The sequence below is a fragment of the Hyalella azteca genome, unplaced genomic scaffold (genome assembly GCF_000764305.2).
Source record: "Hyalella azteca isolate HAZT.00-mixed unplaced genomic scaffold, Hazt_2.0.2 contig5826, whole genome shotgun sequence".
Lineage (NCBI taxonomy): Eukaryota > Metazoa > Arthropoda > Malacostraca > Amphipoda > Hyalellidae > Hyalella > Hyalella azteca.
Window position 1 is genome coordinate 679,550 of NW_025936006.1, and position 24,785 is coordinate 704,334.

General features: G+C 38.7%; 2 protein-coding genes across 6 annotated transcripts; one reads left to right on the forward strand and one right to left on the reverse strand.

The window, feature by feature from the left end:
• The first annotated feature begins 1,008 nt into the window (after nucleotides 1–1,008).
• Nucleotides 1,009–9,906, forward strand: LOC108676314 (probable RNA polymerase II nuclear localization protein SLC7A6OS). 3 transcript variants are annotated; one of them, XM_018164376.2, is made up of 8 exons: nucleotides 1,010–1,311; nucleotides 6,100–6,276; nucleotides 6,617–6,835; nucleotides 7,052–7,158; nucleotides 7,397–7,567; nucleotides 8,298–8,335; nucleotides 8,716–8,923; nucleotides 9,004–9,906. In XM_018164376.2, the coding sequence occupies exons 1-7, from the start codon at nucleotides 1,180–1,182 to the stop codon at nucleotides 8,889–8,891; spliced, it is 1,020 nt and encodes a 339-aa protein (XP_018019865.1). In that variant the 5' UTR covers nucleotides 1,010–1,179; the 3' UTR covers nucleotides 8,892–8,923; nucleotides 9,004–9,906. The 3 variants fall into 3 exon arrangements, with proteins under 3 accessions (XP_047736608.1, XP_018019865.1, XP_018019863.1); XM_047880652.1 differs by lacking the exon at nucleotides 9,004–9,906 and having other exon boundaries at nucleotides 1,009–1,311; nucleotides 7,397–7,575; nucleotides 8,716–8,741; XM_018164374.2 differs by having other exon boundaries at nucleotides 8,716–9,906.
• Nucleotides 9,680–24,785, reverse strand: LOC108676313 (phospholipid phosphatase 1). 3 transcript variants are annotated; one of them, XM_018164373.2, is made up of 7 exons: nucleotides 24,634–24,785; nucleotides 20,743–20,894; nucleotides 17,101–17,322; nucleotides 15,506–15,652; nucleotides 15,020–15,193; nucleotides 12,538–13,280; nucleotides 11,397–11,460 (listed from the first exon to the last, which is right to left on the reverse strand). In XM_018164373.2, the coding sequence occupies exons 1-6, from the start codon at nucleotides 24,695–24,697 to the stop codon at nucleotides 12,543–12,545; spliced, it is 1,497 nt and encodes a 498-aa protein (XP_018019862.1). In that variant the 5' UTR covers nucleotides 24,698–24,785; the 3' UTR covers nucleotides 11,397–11,460; nucleotides 12,538–12,542. The 3 variants fall into 3 exon arrangements, with proteins under 3 accessions (XP_047736607.1, XP_018019862.1, XP_018019861.1); XM_018164372.2 differs by lacking the exon at nucleotides 20,743–20,894 and adding an exon at nucleotides 22,745–22,899; XM_047880651.1 differs by lacking the exons at nucleotides 12,538–13,280; nucleotides 20,743–20,894 and adding an exon at nucleotides 22,745–22,899 and having other exon boundaries at nucleotides 9,680–11,460.

Sequence of the window (24,785 nt, forward strand, 5' to 3'; positions counted from 1 at the left end):
CCGGTCCACAACGCCGCCATCAGGACATACACCGGAGCATTTAGAACATCCTCCACTATTAGCCTCTATGAAGAGAGCGGTGAACCTCCACTCTATCTCCGCCTAATACAGCTCACGCTACAGATGCTAGCCCGCCTCAAACAATTACCTCTATCCCCCATATAGCTCAGCGTTATAACTGAAGACCGACCAAACATTTTTCCGTACAATATCCCGTCATCCGAAGACTATGATACACTGCTTGCAACAACGCAGGTTCATAAACTGAAAGTCATACTCATACCAGTCACGTTTGAGGATGCCTCTAACATGGCACATCCCCATCAACACATTCTGCCTTGACCAAAACTGCCCACTAAAGCAGAGTACACACCCAACCGAGATGAAAAACCTTCTTTCTCAACCATGCATCTACAGAGCGTGCAAACTCTACATATATATTTACACCGACGGCTCTAAGACGAACGGCGCAATGGGATGTGCAGCTACGGCCGACACAGCAACGGTGTCAAGACGACTCGGTTCAAGCTCATCAATCTACACCGCTGAGCTTCTCGGTGTCAACTGTACCCTTAACCTTATAGTCTTATAGATGAATTACCCGGAAACGATTTCACCGTATTTATAGATTCTAAAATGGTAGTGCAGGTTCTAAGAGTTTAGAACAGCAAACACCCCATCGTCAAGGAAATCCTGGCTTGGGCTGGTGTGCCTGGTGGGGGCCGAAGATCGGTGAGCAACTGCTGGGTGCCCGGACACATGGGGGTGCGAGGCAACGAGAGGGCGGACGAGGCGGCGGTAGGCGCCGCCTCTTCGGGCCAGGTGATCCATAGCGAGCAGGTCAGCGAAGAAACCAGACCCTGCGAAACCGAATATTGTATCTTGGGCGTGAAATTGACGAAACTGATCCAAAGTGCTAGAAATTTCCCATACTACTACTCCTAGCATTGCATTTTTTGAAAGTGATAGAGTCTTGTTGGTATGTTTTCCGCACCAACGGAATTGCGTGGTGCAACCGTCCTCAAATTCTGGCGTTGCTGATGTTCGTTCTCGCATTTGTTATTTTGTTTCGTGTTCGTCGGAGACCCGGACTCCGGAGCAAGTAGGCCCTATCAATAATAGTATCATTGACTTTTTGGTTCATTGTGTTTGTAGGCATTGTATCTAATACTGCATGCAATGGATTACAAGATTATCTGCGTTAAAAGGCCCTTGGAATCAGAGCCTTTAGATGAAATTAATGTGAATTGTAAGAGAAGTAAATTGGAAACTCCATTTACTCTGCCTTTGGTAACAACATTGAAATCTAAAGTAAGTATACCTAACCTGTGACACTGAGCCCTGGTGCAAAAAAGTAGGGAAAGATTTTATGATCTTGATTCTTGAATATACCACAAATGTCTTAATTCACCCTATAATGATCATTGATCAGATCATCAGATGTTCAGAGATCTTTGATTCTTTCCAACACATTAGCATCAATAGCATGCATAGTGGCAAAGCAGAGAGTTTTTTAGACTTGCCCTCAAGTTCATTTTTGAGTCCTATAAGTAGACCAGTAAAGTATCCTGGATACCAGCCTTATGACATACATAGGAAATTGGTTCAAATCTTAGGTAAATGAGGAAGTTGAAAATGAACTGATTCTAAAAAATCTCTGGTTTGTCATTATGATAGCATGTGAGCATGAAAAAGCTCTGCTGGATTGGAATTTCCCTTATTATTACAGAAATTTTATGGCCCTAAATGGCTAAAGTGACAAGTTTTAATTGTTGTAAATTTTACAGCCTGATAGTGTATTTTTGTTATTAATTAGATAGAGGGTATATAATTAATCTAACAAGAATCTAGATTGGAATTTTTCTAGTGTAAACACACCATATTCTGACACCTGTAGGACGTAGCAAGAAATGAATGGCTATAAATAGAGCACCGTCTATGTGACTATGTGCAAATTGAGTTCTGATTGCTTTATGTCACTCTCAAAACACCACACTATGCGCCAGCAATGATATAACGTCACAAACTGTTGCCATATTTATTTAAAAGCCTTTAGAATTCAAATCTAGAAAATTGCTGAATTCTGACACTGTGGCAGTCTGTGTGTGACTAAATTTGGCATATTGTGAGACTAATTCCAACAGCGCTTCAAAATAAAAATTCGTATTTCTGACATCCTGTGTAAGCTATGTCAAAATACAACGCAGCTCGGAATACAACAAAAACTAATTCCAACACCCTGTGTTGGAATTAGTTTTTATGTGCCTAAGACCATCTCTTGAATTAATCATCTATTAATTTATTTAACACTTAGAATTAGCAAATACAAGTATATTTAAAGGATTCCTAATATATTCACAGACTTAAGTCTCAAACCATAATACTCTTTCTACACAAACAGTTTATCACTATTTAGTAAAGCTGCTAAAGCAAGGTCAACTATCAACTTTCACACATGTTTCGATGTTCTCACTGGCTGATGTGGAGTTTTGCTCTGCGGATCTTAACATTTTCCCGCCAGACCTAGTGTTTTGCGGAAATATTGTGCGCAATAGTATGATGTCACTATTTCAACCATCTATGCATGCGTGGAACTAAGACAAAGCTTAATATAAAGGAAAAAGTTGAGAGGTGTCAGAATTACCCACAGTGTTGGAATATGGTGCATTTACCCAACTTAAGAATAATATTTTGCAGCTCAGAAGTGACAATTTTTTGATGAATTTTGAATCTTGCAGCCTGATTGTGCAGTCTACATATATTTAACAATATTTGAGTAGATAGGATATAGTTCATGTAACAGTGTGCAGTTTACATATATTTAACAATATTTAAGTAGATAGGATATAATTCATGTAACAGGAATTTTGCAGCTCCTAAAATTGCAGATAAGCTGTAGTTGTGGCTCAAAGCCTCAAATAATAGATATATTTCACCCCAGAGAGCCCAGACAGTAATCTTGCAGTCCTGAAAATATAAAGTGGAAAATGAGCAGAAGGCAGAAGCCACTTGAATTGAATAAGAATATATGTGAATCTGGCAATTTCACTTGCTTCTATATCCTTTTCCTACTACAGCAATCCCTTGATTAGCACGGTTTTGAATACCGCGGTTTTGATTAACGCGGAAAAAAAATTTGCGACCTACCCTTAATCTACGCGGTGCCAGTTTTGATTAGCGCGACTTTTTTTTTAACAACGCATCATTTTCCCACCTCTAGCCAGAGGTGTTACGTTCGTAACAAAAGTGTTACTTTTTGCTTATTAGATCTTATGTTGTTACTTTTGTTACGACTTTTGGAAAAATTCACCAAATGTTGTTACTTTATGAATTTCAGCCAATAATTCTTTAAATAAGGTCCCGTTCCGTAGGCACTCGTGCTGACTACAGAGTCGGTTTAACCGCGCCTTGTCTCGTTCATAACTCGAATGGTCGAGTTCGGCAACGTTCGCCGGTAAGAGCGCCATGCCGGTGCTCTAGCCCTTTAAGCCCTGGTGTGATGAATTCGTCATACAGAAAATAAAAGCTTCTACCGAGAGTAATTACATGTTTGGAGTCTAGCCGCAAGTGTGACGGTAGCGTCACATGTTGTGAACTCATTTGAACGACGTTCGATGGAGTAGGCGTGCCGCTACTGCCAGTACAACACAAAGACTGCGCGTGATCTGAAAAGTAATTCAGATTGTTTTTTCACTTTTGAAACCTAATTCAGTGCGTAAAGGGCTAGTTACTCGTTAGCCTTCAACTGGTCAAGATAGCTGCCATATCTACTGCTCACTTTTATCAAATCAAACTACATAATTTTCCTTTCCTTTGCTATTTTTGAGGATTCATTATAATTATTCCCATATATTCTTAAGTTTGATTAGCGCGGTTTTGCTTAACACGGTAAAACTCAGGGATTTATTAACCGCGTTAATCAAGGGATTGCTGTATCTTCAACAAAGAAAAAATAAGAAAAAAATTCTTTTTTTATCTGCAAATTTCTAAAATCACCCATGAATTTTTTTTGCCACAAATTTAGGAAACATCTGCCCAATATTTTAAATAAGCTGAAAATAGTGGGTTTGAGAAAGTTCTAGTCCTGGCTTAAAAGCCTGAGTTGAAAATAGGGATTCCAAAAACTTTTTCCCAATTTATCCAAAAATAAATTAGAACAACTGCCTATTTGTACTAACAATTTGAAAAGCACCCATAAAAGAATACTCATTCTAGGCATTTGAGAAAACTTTTGCCTGATATTTTAATTGCTCAAAAGCAAAAGGTAGATATTTTCCATGCTTGTGTCTCTGAACATTATTTGATATTTATTCTTTGCCAAATCTTGAATGCTATTACAAAGTAATATATCAAAACTGAAAAATCATGTAGAAGGATAAAAATGCCTGATTCACGTTTCCCAGAATAAAAACTGCAGACATTTATACAATCAATGCTTTGTTTTCTTAATAATTCTAGGTATATCTTTACAACACAATTGTCAAAAGGAAATTGACATTTTATAGGATTTTGACATCTTAGGAAGCCATTGAAAAATATATAAAATAAACTTGATCCCAAGTATGTAGTAGAGTAATTTTGTATTTTCATATTTTGTCTCACTTAGGAAATGACTTTGAAGAGAGTGCAATTCTTTGAAAGGTATTTAATGATTTTTAAACATGGAGATGAGGTTTGCAATTTGGGTTGGCTTATTGATAATTAATTAATGAATTCAGTAATGAAAAAACCCTAGGCTCTTTTCTGGAAAATCAGACAGAAGCAACTTGTGAATTGTAGTGTGGAAACATCTTGTGTGAAAACATGTAGTGTGGAAACATTTCTGGCAACAGGCCTATCCTTTAATGCTGAATATACTATACCATGATATTCTCCAAGCCATGAATGAGTTTTTGAAGCCATACATTCTGCTATTTTTGAGCTGCAAGTAAATTTTTTTGACTCACGAATCACTTTACTAGGCTCTGGAAAGCAATTTTTGAGCTACTAGTTCATTTGCCAAGCTGTGCACAGATATCAAGCCAAATCGCTAATTTAGTAATTTTACCACAGAAGTAGCAACAAAAACATTTTTCTCCAACTAAGAGTCATTAAAGCACACAATGATGTTACCACGTTTTTCTTAGCTTGCTTTCGTGTCCGTCTGTGATGATCAAATCTTGCAATTGATATTTCACCAACTTTCCCGCTAGCTAGCTCTCTGAAACTTTCAGGGAAGCTCAGCTCCCAATGACAATACAATAATCAATAATTTGTTGCACGTTTCCAGGCGTATTTATTCAATGAAATGCGTGGAATTTATTCAATTGGTGCATGAAATGAAATGAAATTACATGCACCAATGTATCCCCTCGAATACAATTTTCAACAGAACTTTGAAAAGAATTTTCTTTCATGCATTTGCGTGGCCAACTGAAATAAAATGAATATTATGTAGGACTAAAAAGGAGATAATAAAATACTTAAAAAAAAACTTTTTAAAACCACCTTTTTCTTGTGGACTAAAAAGTAGAAAATAAATTATGGCTCGCCCCAAAAAACCTGGGTCGGGCAGATTTATGATTAAAGCGACAAGCACACGACACACGAATTTTGGAAATTTGATGGTGAACTTACAGCCCGACCCACGTTTTTTGGGGCGAGCCATAATTTATTTTCAACTTTTTAGTCCACAAGAAAAACGTGGTTTTTAAAAAAGTTTTTTAAAGTATTTTTTTTAGTCTGTTGATGAAACAAAGCATTTATTACATAATGCGGTGGCAGCAGTGTTGATTGTATGATGCCCTTATCAATTATATGATGTGGTGGTGGTGTCAAATGAACAATACGGTGGCAGTGGTGTTAGAATTCCAAGAAAAATCTAGAAATTTGGAAATATAGTACCTAAATGAGAATTCAACATTTCCTAAATATTCTGTTTCATTTAGAACACCAACATATGTCTTATTTAGTCTGCGTCTATATACAAGTGCCAATGTGCCTTGATGAAAGCTCACTATGCTTACATCTTGCTGAAATTTACTAAGATTTTGCTCATTTGAGTATTTTGTATCACAAATTATAGGCTCTGATGCTGAACATTCAATTTTTACTGTGCAGGAAGAAAATCTTGCTCCTGTCATCAAAAACATCATTTTGAAATGTAAACAAGAAAAGCTACAACGTCTACAAGAACAGAAGGGGCTAAGCTACTCTGACCTTTTCAAGTACAAAACCAATAAATTAAAGCCAAGAAAAACAACTGTCAATTCAGCTGCTTCTTCTAAACGCTATCAAGTATGCTAAGTTTTGTGTGTATAATGTGCAAAACAGGTTGTATACAACTTTCTCTATTTTGATAAATGCACAGCAATATTTCTAAAACATTTCAATCATCACTAAAACAAATTTTTTTGCTTTTTATCCTTCTTTTAATATTTTGTACTGAAAATTCATCTGTCATATATACACATTGTTGGTAATAGTGGAAACATTTAGCTGTTTATATCAATATACCATATGGAGATATCTATTTGTGTGTATATATGTAAAAATATTATCTTGTAAAATTTGTAGGTAAATTATCTTGAATGGCCTTTCACACTTGTTAGAAAGATTTACTAACAATATTGTACAGATTGTCAACAAGCGTCGGGGCCTTGATGAATTAGATATGGAATCACGGCAATTCTTAGCTACCACAGACAGATTTAAACTGGGCTTGGGAGGAAGTTCTGACTGCAGGAACGATCAAAAATCATTACCTTCAACTCCTGATGAAACAAAAAATTGTGCAAGCAGTGATGATGGCCTCAACATCGAAGTGCTGGATGTGGATATTATACCACCTGAAGAGGTGTGTTAGCACCAAAAAAACTATTAACAATGTTGGGAATTTTATAGATTTAAATAGCTGCCAGCATAGTTCTTTGTTCTTTTCATTGTATGAATCATTCTTCATTTGGTGACAGCCATAAATGGCAGTAATATCTGAGTTTCTCCTACATTTTACAATGATGAAAGAAATGCTTTCAGGTTAGTACTGTACAATGTTGAACATTCCATATTGCAGGATATGATATGCATGAATGGGGTACCTCTAGAAAACTCCTTTGTGTACGACATATTTCTCACTCAAGTGCCACAAGGATTTGCTGCTGAAGACTTTGACATCTATCAGTAAGTTTTTTGAATATTTTTTAGGCCTTATCACTTAATTTGCATTGTTGCTTCGAAGTACCTTCAAAAGCATTAAATCTAGGGCTCCATACCCTTGCATTACTATACTCATTTCTTTGCATCATTCTACATATGCATCTTAATTATTTGTACTCTTATGTAAGCTGAATTTAATAATTGGTAATCCAATACTAGCCGAGTCCTGTATTTCATTGTTTACAATCACACACCCGTCCAGAGCTGCAAATGCTCCCGTGTACATGCCGGACAATGATGAGGATGATGAAGATGGTAACGAATCTGAGGACTCGAATGCTGAGAACTTCTATGGCAATGACTACCCTGATGAAGAGAGCTCTGATGATGCTGAGTCTGATGATGAAGTGATGAACTCCCGCAGCCGGTGCTGGTATGCATGTCCTCATATCGTACTTGCTTTTTGATCAAGCACTCTCGCACCCGTTATTTGAAAATAATTAAAGTACCCTCTGGAATAAGTGTTCTTTGTGTTTACTTCAATTTATGACCTACCTGAATGAAGCTACACTAACCACCCAGCAATTCTTGATACTATGAAAACCATGGTGGTTTTAAACAAAAAATTATTTCGTCATTATGTCACTATACTATAAAGAATTGAATTCAATATGCAAAATTTAGCATTAATTAAAATTGATGTAGCTCCTATTTTGAAATGAAAATGTTCACGTGTTGCTCATAATTTTTCTCAAAATGAGTGCCTAAAGTGGAGGATACTAGTGAGGACAGTTTATGACATTCTCTAATTTTTTTACCACACTTAACTTCACTTCTTGTTATTTGTTTGTCTGTCTGCGACAAATCTTACATTTAACAGACTTGCACATGTCCAATCGATCTGAAATTTTGCACACTGGCATAAAGTCGGGGACAATGCATGAATCAATTGACAGCAAAAAAGGAAACATTTAGAAATTTTTTTAATATGTGAAAATAAAATAAGAAATTCATTGTACATTTGTAATATCAGACACACCGGCCTCTTTTAGAAGTGTGGTCTTAGAAAGTACTTTTTAAATGAATAATATTCGGCTTATATTGAATTATACACTCCCATTTCTTTATTATTTACCAGGTTAATTTCTGCTACTGTGTTTCAGGGATGCCGATCTGTCTTCAATGATGGAGGAAAGCTTAAGTGAGTCTCTCAGTTAAGTAAATCATAACCTTCTTCAATATTCAATGAAGCATCTTTGAAGACCATATATGGAATTTCATGTTGCCGCTCTTGGGTGGGCCCCTGCGTCATTAAATTATTCTAGTTTCAGAAAATTATTTCCAACACACTCAAATATCCTTAACTTCCTGAGTCGCTTATAAACCAATACTTCTCAAGACATCCATATCTTTCCATAACGCTCATGTATCATTACCGTGCCATAACGCTCATGTACCATTACCGCGCCATAACGCTCGTATATCATTACCGTGCCATAACGCTCATCTAGAAGATTATCTTACTATGATGCTTATATAGATTATCTTCCCATGAGGCTCATGTATCATTACAATCCCAAGACCTCGCCAGCGGCAGCGGCAAGAGGAAGAAGCAGACCTACATGGACGTGTCTGTGCCTGACGACATCAGAGGCATGCTGGACTGGAGGAAACTCGACCGCGCCGCCAGGGGCGACGACGACGACGACAGCAACGAGAGCAGCATTTATGACGAGGACGTTTATGGCTTCAAATGAGCTCCGTGCAGCTAATTTCTACCAACGTAGAGATTAGTTCAGCTCTGTGCAGCTAATCTCTACCAACGTAGAGATTAGTTCAGCTGTGCAGCTAATTTCTACCAACGTAGAGATTAGTTCAGCTCTTTGCAACTAATCTCTACCAACTTAGAGATTAGTTGAGCTCTGCGCAACTAAAACCAACGTAGAGATTAGTTGAGCTCTGCGCAGCTAATCTCTACCAACGTCGAGATTAGTTAAGCTCTGCGCAACTAATCTCTACTAACGTCGAATATGTTCATTCTCTTACCACGCTAATCAACATTTGCTACCAACACTTGATGGCAGCTCTTCTATTGAAGTGATAGAAGAATTTGAGCGCAAGAAGGAACAGCGAAACTATGGCCTACCAGTCATAAAGCTTATTATTTTGTAATTATAACGAATGTTCTATTTTACAACGAATAGTTAAGTGCGGACATGAAAAAATTTGTAATATGTTGACGAGACAGTAGTAAGTTTATATGATTACCTGGACGTGCATTATTTGACTATGTTTCAATGGGCATGCCAATTTAAGTTTTTAGGAACAGCAAAAAAGATGAGTTTATTCTATGATAGGTTATGCAGGGATAAGTGTAAAAGTCCTAACAATCTGTACCTTTTCATTCGTTTGATTTAGATATTTTACGGTAAACAACAAGTTACTGTAATCCTCCACTAGACCTAATAAATTTAGCAAGAAATGTGGACAATCGTGGGAGATAACCGGCCTGCAGGAAGTCTCAGACTCTCACACCACTAAGATGTTTTAATCGAGAATCGATTTATTCTAAATGTTCAATGTGAAAGAGAATATAAAACATTGATCTTTCTTCCTATAAGCTATTATTATCTTCATACCTTTCTCTGTTTCCTATTTTGTTCGGCAGTGCAAGAAGCTTTCGAATAATAAGGAATTTTGTTTTGTAATTTAAGAAATTTACTTCACCAAATCGTTACTTTTCGTGAATATTCATTAAATTATAGTGCCATCCTTTCGTCAACCAATTACCCGTCATTTTAATGAATGAGCGCTAAACCTTCAAGAGCAGAAGCTTAAGGCTAACATACATCCTAATGATGGACAGCGATTCATTACCAAGCATCGTCTAGGAAGACGAATAAGGATCTATTTGTAATGAACGGCATGCCTGGAGCATTTCGTTCGGTAACTGAGGAATTAACCCTAGGGCGGAATTAATCATACATTCTGGCACATGCGTTAGATTTTATAAGAGAACAAGTCTACTAAACCCAATGCTGCAACAGCATTCACATCGTTCAACTATTCAGAGCTCATAGTTCTATCTATAATAAAACTGATATAACAACGAATTACTTAAACTAATATCTGTGATTCATCAACAAATAGAAAACATGGAAACACACGTGTGGTAAAGTTATTCGCACGCAACAACGAACAACTTTGAGAATAAGAGTCACATGCTCTTACATTTGTGATTCTTCACTCTTGCTGGTCTTCTAAATGCTTTGATTGGTGAAATTAAAATTAATAGGGGTCCTCGATATTACCGAAAATGAGATTCATTACGCCTAATTGGTGCATATATTTAACCATTTTTAAATCAAATTTTATGAATACTGAACTCTTATCTGTAAGTGGAAAAATTAAATTAACATGCAAGATGACAATCACCTCAAGGAAGACGAAAAAGTAGATGATTCAACAAGGACAAGCTAACAGACTTAGTTTTATCTCACGCATGTGAACAAGAATAGCGTCACCTGAGCAATCAAATAGAAACTTTTGAAATTAGCGACCTCTAAAACTCAATCACACTGTAAAAATTCAATTCATTCTTTTTAGTGGTCATTGCATCAGCAAAACCTCTCAGCTTTTCCGAGCCGTAGGCTTTGAAAGGGTAAATACAACAAATCAAACCTTACATTAGGCACTAATGTGACGTTCGAATCCTAGTTTGTAGCGCATATAATATTATGTCAAACATAGTTCGAAAATTTAACCAAGACTGAAGTGACGGTCAACATTCTAGGAAGCTCCATATTCATGCATATAAAAGTTGCATTGAATTTTGTGTGAACATTTTATCGTCTAGTTCGTGATGAACGTAGGTCGCTTCAATAGATAAAGACAAGTTTATCGAAGGAATCATTCGAGCTGATATCGCTCATTAGAACTGAGCACGTCGATTAAAATACTGCTTCTGTTTCAATTTCGACTCTATCAAAATTATACTCTGAACAAATAACGACCTGAACAGAAGGCGGGAACTCGACTGCAATGAGCCAAGAAATGATTCATAACTAAAGTTTATCCATCGTACATAACAAATGTAAGCTCAAGTAAACACTGTTCTCTCCAGTTAGTCACTGAATTGGCATCGTCCCCAAGCATAATTGGCGCGCTGTAAGCTGAGACTAAAAGAGTGTCTTAGCACGTCTCGATGCGCGGGTGGCGGCGCTGCATCTCAGACACGGCCGACGTGTTGGTGTTGTAGCGGTGATCACCCAAGCTGTCGTCTGTACATTCGGACCTCGCGTCGAACAGTTGGGTCACGAACACGCCCTGTAAACATCACGTAAACATATTAGGGATACATGATTGTAGTTAACATATCAAGGAGACACTGTAAACATGATGGTAGTTAACATATTCAGGAGACACTGTAGACATGATGGTAGTTAATATATCAAGGAGACACTGTAGACATGATGGTAGTTAACATATCAAGGAGACACTGTAGACATGATGGTAGTTAATATACCAAGGAGACACTGTAGACATGATGGTAGTTAACATATCAAGGAGACACTGTAAACATGATGGTAGTTAACATATCAAGGAGACACTGTAGACATGATGGTAGTTAACATATTCAAGAGACACTGTAGACATGATGGTAGTTAACATATCAAGGAGACACTGTAGACATGATGGTAGTTAACATATTCAAGAGACACTGTAAACATGATGGTAGTTAACGTATCAAGGGAGACACTGTAGACATGATGGTAGTTAACGTATCAAGGAGACACTGTAAACAAGATGGTAGTTAACAGATTCATGCAGGTAAGGCTACAAGCGCTGCATGCGGATAGTTAGCAAGCAGTGATAGGAGCGAACTATATATTATACATATACTGTGTACATTAACATGCTACTTATAACATGCTTGGTAAGTTAGTTACGCGTGCTTCTTAAAAACCCCAACCATTAGCAAAATGGTTAAGCTGGAATTCTTGACAGGCCGTCACGGTCAAGAAGACTCGACGCACGTGCACTCATCTGCAATGTAAACAAGCATCCAGGCGGCAGACGTAACTCGCAAGTCAAAAGGTCTTCATAAAAATGAACGCAAAATTAATAATTCCGAAGAATACCGAATTCTGGGCCTCCACGAAGAGCACAATGAGAGGACCCCGGCGAGCACGAGCACGCAAAGTGGCTCAATAAAGCAAGAAAAGAACGAGCTAACAATACAAAATAAATACAACAGTAACTACAATACAATATAAGACTAAAAATAAATGCCGCATGTAATGTACATTCTTGATTAGATCGTTAGCACTATTGAAATACGATAATGACGCAAAATACCTCGGATTCGGATGCAATCGCAGAACGAAACTAGGACCGACCTACCATCGTTAGATGAAAACTGGTCCTCTGGTTTGAATACCGGTATCCCTGCTTGAAGAATGGACTTGGTCAGTTGGAGATACAATCACAGTTCTTGCTCGTTCGGCAGTGCTCGTTTCCTTGAACACTACTCTGACGGGCGCTGTATTATTAATAGGTCGCCCGAGAGGCGCAGACGCGGAGTCTGCGTTCTTTGAACGCGTGCCTGAATCGGTAGTACCGTCGCCATGTATTTGGCATCCAGCAGCAGTACCGACAAAACTTTCTACAGGACTGACACAAACGGGCACGTTGTCGTAAAAACTGGCGTTGTTAGAGCGCACGACGTTCCAGTCAGAGGCCGATACATGCGAAGACAAAGAAGCATCAGAGATGTTGGTCGGTTCCCGGCTGTCATGCCGATCATTAAGAATGTTGACCACAGGGGCTGAACGTACGTAGGGAGCTGCAGGCTCATACTGGCAAGGTGGTTGAGTATTCGCATACTTCTCCCTGTGTAATATTTTATGCAGGTGTTGCTGTCGGTGTGCCGTGAGGCGCTCGTCTATCGTTAAATGTTCAGAGGTCTGAGGAGCAGATGCACTCGCAACTCCCGAAGCCTCAAGATTTGACTCATGTTGGAAGTTATTCTGAGGCCTGTAGCTACGAGAGGCCCCGGGCGAGAGCTCCTCTAGAGGCACCCAGTGCAGGGAACGACCGCTGGTGAGGTCTCCTCTACTGCGTAACTGCGAGCCTAGCCACCACCACTGACGGTGGACAGAATAAAACCATTTCAATCGCACACGCAATGAAGTTATGAATTCTGACTCGGGCTACAATAGTATTAAGGTGAGTTTGATGACCATACTACGATCTATAACGCTTTAAAGATTTGGATAATTTTACCTGCATAATTACCGTATACGAGTGAAATTATGATATGCTTCATTAATCACGTAGCAGTGTGATGCAATAAACTAGATGCCATGCACGCCTCATCCTCCGTAGGTGAAGGAATAGTGAATTTTCTAAAATAAAACTGTAACTATAAAAAACAGATACAATACTAGATGAAGGGTTTCGAAATAATTAAGCAGTAAGTTTTTTCTTTTGCTAAAATCTATACAATTAATGACACCTAACAATCCATGCACAGCGGTAAACGCGTCAACTCTTCATAAGAATTAGGAAAGCAATGAGCAAACAGCTGCCCAGTAGGATGATCGAAAATTTGGACTGATGATACGTCGATTATAAATAGTTTCATAAACATTCATAAGCGCCTTGCATAACAGAGAGCAAAGCTCACCGCGAGGAGAACGCTATACGACAATGAATTTTTCGAGACAGTTTTAAACTCACTCTTGTGATGTTTTCATGGAGAAAGCATACAACTTCATTGGATAACTTCGTTTCCACCATCATAGTTTGCCAGCCACTTTATTCGAGGAACTATATTATAGAGCGGCTGCCTTAAAATGAAACAAAAAGTCCTATCAATCCAATGAAATAGAGCAACAGGAACGTGACCAGGAGCTCAAAGCTTGCAACACTTCTGGTGCTTTGGGTTCTCTAACTCGCGAGCCAAACAAAGATAAAACCAATTAATGATACAAGTCAAATACAAGTGAAATGAATCATTAATTGAGAATGATATCTAAGTAAAGTCGACAAAATGTATCTTCATGAAGCCATCAACATGGACGGACATCAACACCTGTTGATCTAGCAATGAAACCCACAGCGCGACACACCCATGGAGGCAGACCCGATGACCTTATCAACAAATCAGGGCAGGAATTCTACCGTATGCGCGTCAACACTTATCCAGTCAGAACGTGTGACGTGGAAAGAGGAAGCAGTTTCGTGAAAAGTCTAGCATTAAATATATCATTATGTGATGTTAGGAAGAAAGTGGAAGTTTCCTCCAGATTTCACCAACTCTTTTACAACTGCATTCGAAGTTGGATCGAGAAATCGAAGAACCGTTATGCTTTTATGACACGTCACGCAAACAATAAGTTAAGAAGAATCGATACAAAAGGGTGCAGCACAAGCGCGTCATTAGAAATTTCAGAATAGGCGGCGTTTAAGAAGTACAACTGAGACCTACTGACAGTAATTTTGAAGTACATAAATATCTGAACCATTTAAAACATAGCGAAAACTTTCAGACAGATAAGCCTTGGTTTAGTGCTTTCTTTGTAAATTTCAGCTAAAACACATAGCAATATATCCTGCGTTATAAGTAAATAAGAGGTGAAAGCAGCAATTCAATTTCATCTAATGAAATAAAAATTGTGAGTCAGACAAGTAGATGTTGAAAGTTATAAAAGCACGTAGGAGATACAAGAGGATAGTACTAGTAAGATATGAACATTGAACATGTACAGTTTTGTACACATGTGAAATGTTTAACAGTAAGCCTTGCGTTGAAAATATCACAAAAAGACCTTCTTATAACACCGAGAGGTACAGAAAAAATGCGAACAAATGAAATTCTGACCACTAGGACGGCGACGACGGTGCCGAGGAGGGCGCCGAACAGCACGTCGGACCAGTGGTGCTTGTAGTCGGACACGCGCGACAGCGACGTGTAGAACGCCATCAGCAGACACGCGAACTGCACGAACGGCCGTACGAGACGCACGCGCAGCCTCATGCGTGCTTGCAGGTACAACTGAAACAACGAAGCGTGTGAATATTTTCCTCTAACCGAGGCAAGAAAAATGGATGTCAAGAAAATATATATTAAGTAATTACTTCTACAATGTATACAATTACAGTTAGTCTGGTAATAGTTGGCGGCTATAGTGACATACCACGAGGTAGATCATGGCGGCTATAGTGACATACCACGAGGTAGATCATGGCGACTATAGTGACATACCACGAGGTAGATCATGGCGACTATAGTGACATACCACGAGGTAGATCATGGCGACTATAGTGACATACCACGAGGTAGATCATGGTGGCTATAGTGACATACCACGAGATAGATCATGGTGAAGGCTGAGAAGGAAGCGTGGCCTGAAGGGAAGGACAGTCTAGCCTCCTTCAGCCGGTCTTCGTCCTTGGGGCTGCAGTCCGGCAAGACGTAATTGTAACCGCCGCTCACTGGGTCCACACACGTGATCTGAACACGGCAATCATTTTAATGAAGCAAGACTAAACAACGCATGAGGTTAGAAATGCATACTCAATTGTGCCAAGAAACATCGGGTGCTTGGCTTCGTTGAATTGGTAATGATAATATCGAACGATGAGTCATATAATGTGCGAATTCCCGATGTGGGACGAATCGATAATTTGATACGCGTTTCCCATGCAAAGATTTGTGTAAATTATCTTCGTTCTAGAAGTAAACAAACGAAAACCACGACGGGACGATTGTACGGCGGAAATTGTTACCTGAGCTGTTTGAACGCTTGTCCTCTGAATGTTGAAATGACAATGTTGAAATGACGACTTGTCTTTCTCGAAGATATAAATATTTTGCTGTGTCACGAGCACGCGATGCGTGATTCAGTTCACACGCACGACGCGGTCGATGGCGTCATGTATATATATCAATCAACAAGCGGTATTCTAGTCTTTCAAAGCCAGAAAAGCCACAACGAACACTTTATGTACGTTGACTACAAAGCCTTAACTTATATAAATAGCAGTTTAGTCCAGCGATGCCTAGGACTATTAATCCCTGCAATCTTAGAATCCTGTCATACCGAATCAAATTAATGAGTACTAAATAAAGCAAGACCCGTTCAAAATCAATTTAACAAGCAACTCTCATGTGACTCTGGTTTCAAAATACAAAAAATTTTTTTTTTTGCATCTTCTAAGTTAAATTCATATATATCAATATAATAATCAAATTGCAATATTTCCTAAAATTCTTTCCTTCCAGTTTCCCGACGCTCACTATTCTCCCAATAAGCATAAAGTTTCATAGTTCATGGTAATATCCAGAAACGAAATGAAAGGTAAAATAAAATACTTAAAAAAAAAACTTTTTAAAAAAACCACGTTTTTCTTGTGGACTAAAAAGTAGAAAATAAATTATGGTTCGCCCTAAAAAAACGTGTGTCGGGCAGATTTATGGTTAAAGCGAAAAGCACACAACACTTAAATTTTGGAAATTTGACGGTGAATGTACAGCCCGACCCACGTTTTTTTAGGGCGAACCATAATTTATTTTCTACTTTTTAGTCCACAAGAAAAACGTGGTTTTTTACTGCATGCCGAATTTCAGATCTCTAGAACAATCAGAAGTGGGCTAATTTTTGTTGTCAATGTTAACAACAAACAAACAAACAAACAAACAAACAAACAAACAAACAAACAAACAAACAAACGCGAAGCTAAGCTAAGAAAAACGTGTTAATTAGTTAACGTTTCAAATACCTCAGTTTCCCTCTTTAAAAAAGCAAAACGTGCAGGTTTGCATGACGATCTTACAATTGTGCACTTGATTACAAAGGAGATGTGATGTTTATTAACATAAGGTGAGGTCTTCTACAAACTGTATCATGATGCCTGTCTTAATGTACTATAACAGAAAGTGTTCTGGACGTGAAGACGTACCGTACTCCAATCAGGATTGCAGATAGAGAGGAAGTGCGGTCTGAGTCTGCCGATGGAGTATTTAGCGACGTCGGTGAGTAGCTGAGATACGGCACAGCCAAACAAGAAGCAGCCCACGTTGTTGTACAGACTCCAGAAGTAGCTGTGCAGCGGCCGCCCGCATACATGCACGCGCTTGCCGACTTCTGAGGAGCGGCATCGCTGCCACTCCAGACCCAGTATCTGGTCCGTCATAAATAATTCCATTGAGAACTTGAAACATTATTTCCTGTGGCACTAGAAATCAATTGAAAAGCATTACAACTCTGCAGAAAAAATGCACTGTCTACACAAGTGAATCAAATTATACATTTAGTATATTTTTGGTCACAAATAGATGGTAACAAATAGATCAACAAATAAAATAATTGAAAACTTGGTGAACGAGAAACATTGACTAGGTCAAATCCATTTTTTCAGTTTATAATTTCATGAACGTGAAACCAAATCGTTGAGCGAAAAACATCAAAAGTTACAGTAATAAAATGTACAACTTCACATACATTTAATCACAATTAAATCATGTTTCCTAGCAGAAATTACTTCACTACGTAGCATCCTAACGAAAATCCGCATTATTATATGAGCTGACATCACATTTAATGGCAGGCTAAATGCGTCACTTCTTATGCTGTGTTGGTTACAGAATCGCAAGGCTGCTTGCTAAAAAATTCAAATAATAAACAAAGTTAATTTCAGAATCATTTCTCAGGGTAACAAAAATACAACATTGTAACGTAGTAAGGCAACCTTTATCCCAAAACGCTAGTGGTTATTGAAGGGAATTAGAGGTAAGCAAGTTTAACTCTCATTCGGAAATAGGATAGGAAAATTTTACTTCATTGCAGTGAGACATTTGGTCCTCGGGTTTTCTAGAGACGGTTTATAGACATAAGAAATGGAATAGTCGAGAGCTGTTATTGAAGATATAATCATGGTACCAAGCGTGAGTGATAAATTAATGGATTAATTTACAAAATAAGTGAATTTATCCTCAGAAGCAAGCGAGGGATCATTCCATGACGTCAAGTTCCGAACTTTACAGAACACCATGCAGTTAAGAACGACACAAGCTGGAACAAGATATATTGGACATCTCAAGATGATTAGACACGTCGCTCTGGTGACGTTATTTACATAGAATAACCCCCACGGAGCTGAGAACACCTACAGCTACTCCATGCACGAGGGACTTGTACATACGCTGTCTTGTGAATCGTGTCCGGGTTTGCTAGTCTACATTCAGTGCGAGCAAGGCTGTAGGTGGAAATGATGGCGCGCGTATGGTAGAAAGAACAACAAACTAGTGTTGGTCAGAGCAACAAACTAGCGTTGGTCAGAACAACAAACTAGCGTTGGTCAGGGCAACCAACTAGCGTTGGTCAGAGCAAAAAACTAGCGTGAGTGGCCGCGAACGTGCTCAGCCAGAGGCATTGACCAATAACTTTCCCTCAATAAGTGAGCAAACGGGTAAAACCCAAGGGATTTTATCACGTGTACTCCAACACGTGATAAACGTGAGTGACGCAGTCGCGTAGAGGAGAGCGCACCACGCAGCGATAACCTATCTTCCCCCTTACACGAGGTTCACGCAGTCTGCCGCTAATACCAAGGTTTCGCTAGCTTTAAAGACGAGGCTTCTCTTTTCGGTTCCCAGCTTCGTAAAATATCGACTAGAGTTAATATAAGGACGGTACAAGTTACAGAACTGAAGTACCAATCTGCTGCAGCATGTATATAATGACAAGTTACCAAACTAGAAAAAATACAATCACTAAAAATAGATGAAGACCGGATTTACAAAGAATTAGAAGTGAAAATAGGATTCATTTTCAGATTAGCTTCACACAGGTATTGTATCTGATCTTATCACAGGTATCTGTAGTACCAATAGAACAAAAGGCTGGAAGCACAAAGAGAGAGACTGCCACTAAATTACGCAATCCCGTCACACATTCCTGCTCCCGCTTTATTCACTCACACAGCAACCATACGAGTGTGTGGCCCGAACACAGCCAACATTTGTGTGGCCAAGTTTGCCGGTGGGGAGGAAGAATGCTAACTTATGAACCTATTGTCGCGCCAGCCTCTTGCATTCATAATCAATGCAAGTGCCGTTCCAGACTCTGCTAGGACTTTAGCATCCGTGGATATTATTAAGTTTTCTATTACACGTCACAATAAATATTATTTTTATTACCTTGCCGTCATAGATGCACTTTGCTACTTAGATGCAAACGCTTGATAATAGAAAATTCCTAATGGCAACGAAGCTGGACAGTGACGCGAGAGCTGCATACCAGAGGTGACTAACTGAGGCCTCGCATGTTGCCCAAAGATATGCGGTCAAAGAGATGCTTCCAATACATCGCAGATCTTAAAAAAACTCGGCCAGGCATAGAAATTACAAACGTCTTTATAAGAGATTGTTTTGCAAGACTGAATCGATCATAGAATTAAAAAAAAAATCTAAAATCACTTATATCAGGCAATTGCTTACAATTTATGAAATCGCCAGCGCAACACTCGCAAGCAAAGTTTGCATGTGAAAATTACCAGTGGTTTTAACCCGTTGCATGCTATCAATTTCCATCTTTGCACCGGCACCATAGAGGATATTAATGACTGACCGTCAGTGACGTCATTCCGGCTAGCGAGTCAGGCAAGCACCCTATAGAAAATAGCCGTCACATCAGCGTCGGCCTCCCTTGACTGCTATCACTCTTGAAACTGGTGCTTGGCCGAGCAACTGCTTAATTGAGACATACGAGCTGATGCACGGAGCTTTCGAAAACAGACAGCTTTTGAATGGCGAGTGTTACGTTTACGCTGAGTGAGCTGCTGGGTAAGATACATGCAGCTCGGACAAGCAAGCCTTCATGTGGCCATACAAGGACGCCATTGCGAAGCAGACTAAGTTGTCTACACAGGAACTTGAGAACAAGGGAAGCTCGGCGCTGAAATGCCTCTACACGAACGCCGGACCGGCATGGCTTGTGGAGCAACATCAGAAACAGTCAATGGCCTTGAAGAAGATAGCACTGTCATTAAAACGCATTGCTGATACGAATTCAGGAATGCAGATCGAAACAACCAAGGGGTGTAACTGAAGGCATAAGGAAAATCTTAACAAGTTAATCGCATCCAAAAGCATCTTGCTCAGAAATTTGCACACTCATTCCAAGAAAATTTTTATTCAAAACCAAAAAAGTCAGTCAAAATTGAAGTACGTTTAAGTATATCTCAAATCGCCGATAGAGAGCTCAAGCAACCCAGTTTATACAAACTCGATTGCACAAATAAAATTATATTAAAATTACGTTCATTGTAGAAATTTTTTGATAGCCTGGAGAGGTACACTCTTTGATCAACGGAAGCCAAACACAGAGAACAAAAAAAAAATTAAATCTAAATAAAACAAATAGACATCTTTAGATGGTACAACTTTCAAAGAATCTAACATCTTCACTCGGTCAAAGAGAACAAAGAGAAAACTTGAGAATCAGCAATTAAATATGAGACTGACACCAAGATAACCAGGATCACAAGTACGGCGAGATACTGGCACCGGGACGCGGAGGCAGAGGGTTGCATTATACTCACGAAGAAGAGAGGCAGCAGCGTGCCCACCAGATAGAGCGCAAGGGTGGTCACAGTTGAGTCTTTGTAAGGGTAACGTATGGAGTCGTCGCTGCAGTAAAACCCTCGCTCAAACGGCTTCCCCAACAGATAAAAGATAAGGATGGGCACTGCCACTGTAAAGATAGAAACGCATGCCGATAGAGCTGGACAAGAAGCGGATAACTGAGGGCATCGTCACGAGGCAGGCGTCACAAGCGACACACTCAATGGCAGTATTCACGCATTTACATCTAATACATAATTGACATTTTACACGTGCAATCAAGGCATTTCAATTGAATAATATTCTTTTGCAAGCACATTTCAAACCAATTAGCAAATACTTTTTTTGCTAACAAATGAAAGTATGTTTTGTATACGAAGGTGGCTACAAGAATCTTTCGGTTTATTTAGGATTAGTTCAAGCAGCACTTTAAGTCAAGTATGAGCATAAACAAGTGATTGATTCACAGCCAATTGTGTCTGCCGCGTGCACACATGAAGTAAGCGTCAAGTTTGCCTTAAGATTACGAGGGTTGAATACACCTTAGTTCGGGACACATCAACGAGTGGGAATAACTCTGAAACAGATGTCATGTTAAGGTTAGTTGTTAGTAGTCAATTGCACACAAAATGAACCACATCACACGTCACAGCCATAGAATTAACCAGTACCATTTCTCACAATTAATGTACCGGTACCAATGCAATGAGACATATATAGATATATGCTAACAAGCACCTATACAGAAACGAAGCCATGAAGGCAGGGGAAGCCACCCTATAAACCAATGACTATAACCAACTTGTAACTAAGTAAGGAACTTTCATAATCATCTTCTCATACAGCTACTTTAGATAGCGAAGTGTGCTCATCACTCGCCTGTGAGTCTGTGACGCCTGGACTCTAACACGTGTACACTTAGCGCTGTGCGCTCGTCAAATCAATATAAGTAAACAAGTCTCATAGAGAGTTATCTAGATAATATAATCAATACTGCGAATATTCCAGGAAATAGGTCAATAATAGTGCAGGTGAACTTGACAAATTGAACGTTTTTGCCTTTCCACGTCGACCAAAAGGAAATCACTAAAGTAACAACATCGGTTACAGATCGTGCTTCACGTCTAACCTGCTTCTCAAATGTTATAAATTAAGTATCAAAACTCACCTACGTAAATAATTCAAACAGTATTCTTGTGTGATTACCAAAGACAAATTGATAGTTTTTGGACGACCAGGAACAGTGAGATCAAGGTGTTCCCAAAACGTAAGACGGGTACAAAATAATGTTCATAGAATGAAACTGCATCATGAATGCGGAGCAGCGGTCGTCGGAAGTATTGAGTCACCTGGCTCTAGATAAGGGAAGTACTGACGTAATCAGACGTGTTAACATCATACGCAAGGAGACCGGATACACACAAAAAAAAAAAAACAGCGTCAACTGCGAACCAAACTACGCGCACCAAAAACTTGACATTCAAGAAAAAATTAATGAGGTTCATCATGTAATAATATTGAATAAAACAGATTACGACAAAACGGACTACCCACAAGGAAGCTACCGACTAGGCATTAGGGCTCCAGATTTGAAGTGACGTCAAATAGTCATGAAAATCCCACCACAACGCGCTCCCGCACGGAGCAAAGACGTTCAAATGTGGAAGCAACGTTCAAATGTTAGGAAAATACTGACAATTGACAGAAGTAGAAGTAATTCGAGTTGAAATGAAACAAATAAGCGGTAGCAAATAATTTTTTTTCAACTTCCACATTTGTTCGCCACACCCCAGACATTTTTTGCTAAGAAGTTTTGTAGTAGAGTTAAATTGCTGCAGGGTAATAAGGCAAGCAATGTAGAGCTACTGGAAAGTACCGTTAGTGTTAGACAAGTTCGGGCTCAAGGTAACAATTCAAAACTTTCCTATAATCAGTGCCAGCAGGAGATGACCCATAAGTACGTGTCAACACTCAACTTACCGTCGCAATGGGCAATAGCACACCCACACCTAACAGTGAGGTATCACCCACAGTTTCGTGGTCCACAAAGGGGTACCGAATGCTTGTGTCGTCACAAAAGAAGCCACGCTGCGAAGGTACCCACGTTTTCTTCCCCACAAGAAGAACAAGACCCACTGTAGGACATCACGCACAGTCAGGGGGACCTAACGTAAATTCTAAAGGCTTCATCACGTGAGCATTGCACACAAATCTATTGCACACGGCAAACAGCGCATGTCAGATTACTTGGCAGAAATGCTGGCTTGGCCTTACAACCAAGTGACGGGCACACGACCCTCATGTGAACCTTACTCTCATATTCAGAACAAATTCACAAGGGGAATTTCAAAAATTCAAATGAGAATCAAAATTACATGATATTGTCATTTGTCATATCGTTTGTTATCCCCCACCTTCAATTAGAAAAATATGTAACCCCTTCCATATAAGAAAAAATAAATCAACTGATGAAGCTGATTTATTGAAACTCAGCTGAAACTGAAGGCCTTAACATCTTAAAACAATCTAAACTCAACACAACGACTGCACAGTTTAGTTCAGCTCACTCATCAATTACCATACAATTTCTATGACAAAGTTTTATTAAGGAGGCTTCCAATTACAAGCCCCGGGACACCAATTCTAATGAGGAAATACTTAGAACTTTCTTGTCCTAAACCAAGCTCGCCAGAGATCAAATACAAAGAACAATGCAAGTCACTAATTGCTGAATGTTAATAATAATGATGGCGAGTGAGAAATGTTAGATATTGTAATGTATGTAATGTATGTAGTAGTATATTCAGAGCTGGATATATTATTCAGAGCTGGAGTAGTATATTCAGAGCTCCCCCAATGTAGTTGAGTATATTCAGAGCTGGATTCTTAGTATGATAATTAATATCCATTTGATGCATAGATAAGAAAATGATTGTTAGCTAATTAGAGATGGAGTCATTTATAAATTTTCAGAAGATCATCCTCCAGTTACAGTGTGGAATGTTCATCATATTATCTAAGCCTGCCCATGCAGAAGTGAGAACTCATGCTGATATATATTACAGAAAATTGCACAAAGTTCAACACAGATGAAGCCCACATACAAATTATATGGGTATTGAAGGAATTATTTCAACACCTCAGTAAAATATCAAGGACCTTAAATAAGGAAACCACAAGTAAATCACCAAGATGTTTAATAGGAAAAGTATATGCACTTTTAGCAACAAAAATAAATTAATCTAAATTCTGACATCAAGCCTGCCCAACCACAATAAAATTCAAAGGACTGATCTTAAATACAAATTCTAAATTGAGTCACTTATGCATACTGACTAACCAGCAACAGATTTGGTAATTCTATCAAAATTAGGAGACAACCTCCAGAGTCCCCATGCCAGATCTGACCAATTATTAATTGCAGCATAAAATATGATGACCCAGGAAACCCGCAACTTGGGCTCTAGTCTGTAATTACTATTACAACTGTGAAATGATTTCCTTCCATAATTCTATACGCTATAATAATCAGTAAAGAAAGTAATAATTAGTGAAATACCAAAAAAAATCCTTTAACACCAAAGATCAATCAGTACACATGAAAATTAAGATTGTGGTGCCTCTCAGTAACCCGATGCAGAAACTGTAATGGTATCTAACTGAAATATTGAAACACATTCACAAAATTTAGATTGAATATTTAAAAAAGCTATTAATATTATAGAACATGAGAATATAAATAATTTAAAGAAAAAGCTGTTAAGTAGATGTTATATGTAAAGTTGCAAACATACAAAATTTTCACTCACACACACAGATGTGGTAATGTATTTGCTCACAATGCTGCTAACAATTCATGTTTTACTTACCAATTAGGAGGAGAAGAAAGTCTAAACAAATGCGAACACCATATTTTATGTCTATCAATGCCATGATTCCGGTGTTAAAATCAAATTATTATTATTTAGACAATGATTAGCACAAGGCTGGTCTTTATGTACTGCAAAGATTAAGAATGTAT

Excerpts from the sequence above, each read along its gene's own strand:
- LOC108676314 (XM_018164374.2), top strand. The coding sequence starts at position 1,180 with ATGGATTACAAGATTATCTGCGTTAAAAGGCCCTTGGAATCAGAGCCT. Across the intron at positions 1,312-6,099 it reads TAACAACATTGAAATCTAAA|GAAGAAAATCTTGCTCCTGT; the intron begins GTAAGTATACCT and ends TTTACTGTGCAG. Across the intron at positions 6,277-6,616 it reads CTTCTTCTAAACGCTATCAA|ATTGTCAACAAGCGTCGGGG; the intron begins GTATGCTAAGTT and ends AATATTGTACAG.
- LOC108676313 (XM_018164372.2), bottom strand. The coding sequence starts at position 24,697 with ATGGCATTGATAGACATAAAATATGGTGTTCGCATTTGTTTAGACTTT. Across the intron at positions 17,323-22,744 it reads TGCTATTGCCCATTGCGACG|ATACTGGGTCTGGAGTGGCA; the intron begins GTAAGTTGAGTG and ends ATGACGGACCAG. Across the intron at positions 15,194-15,505 it reads TCACCATGATCTATCTCGTG|TTGTACCTGCAAGCACGCAT; the intron begins GTATGTCACTAT and ends TCGTTGTTTCAG.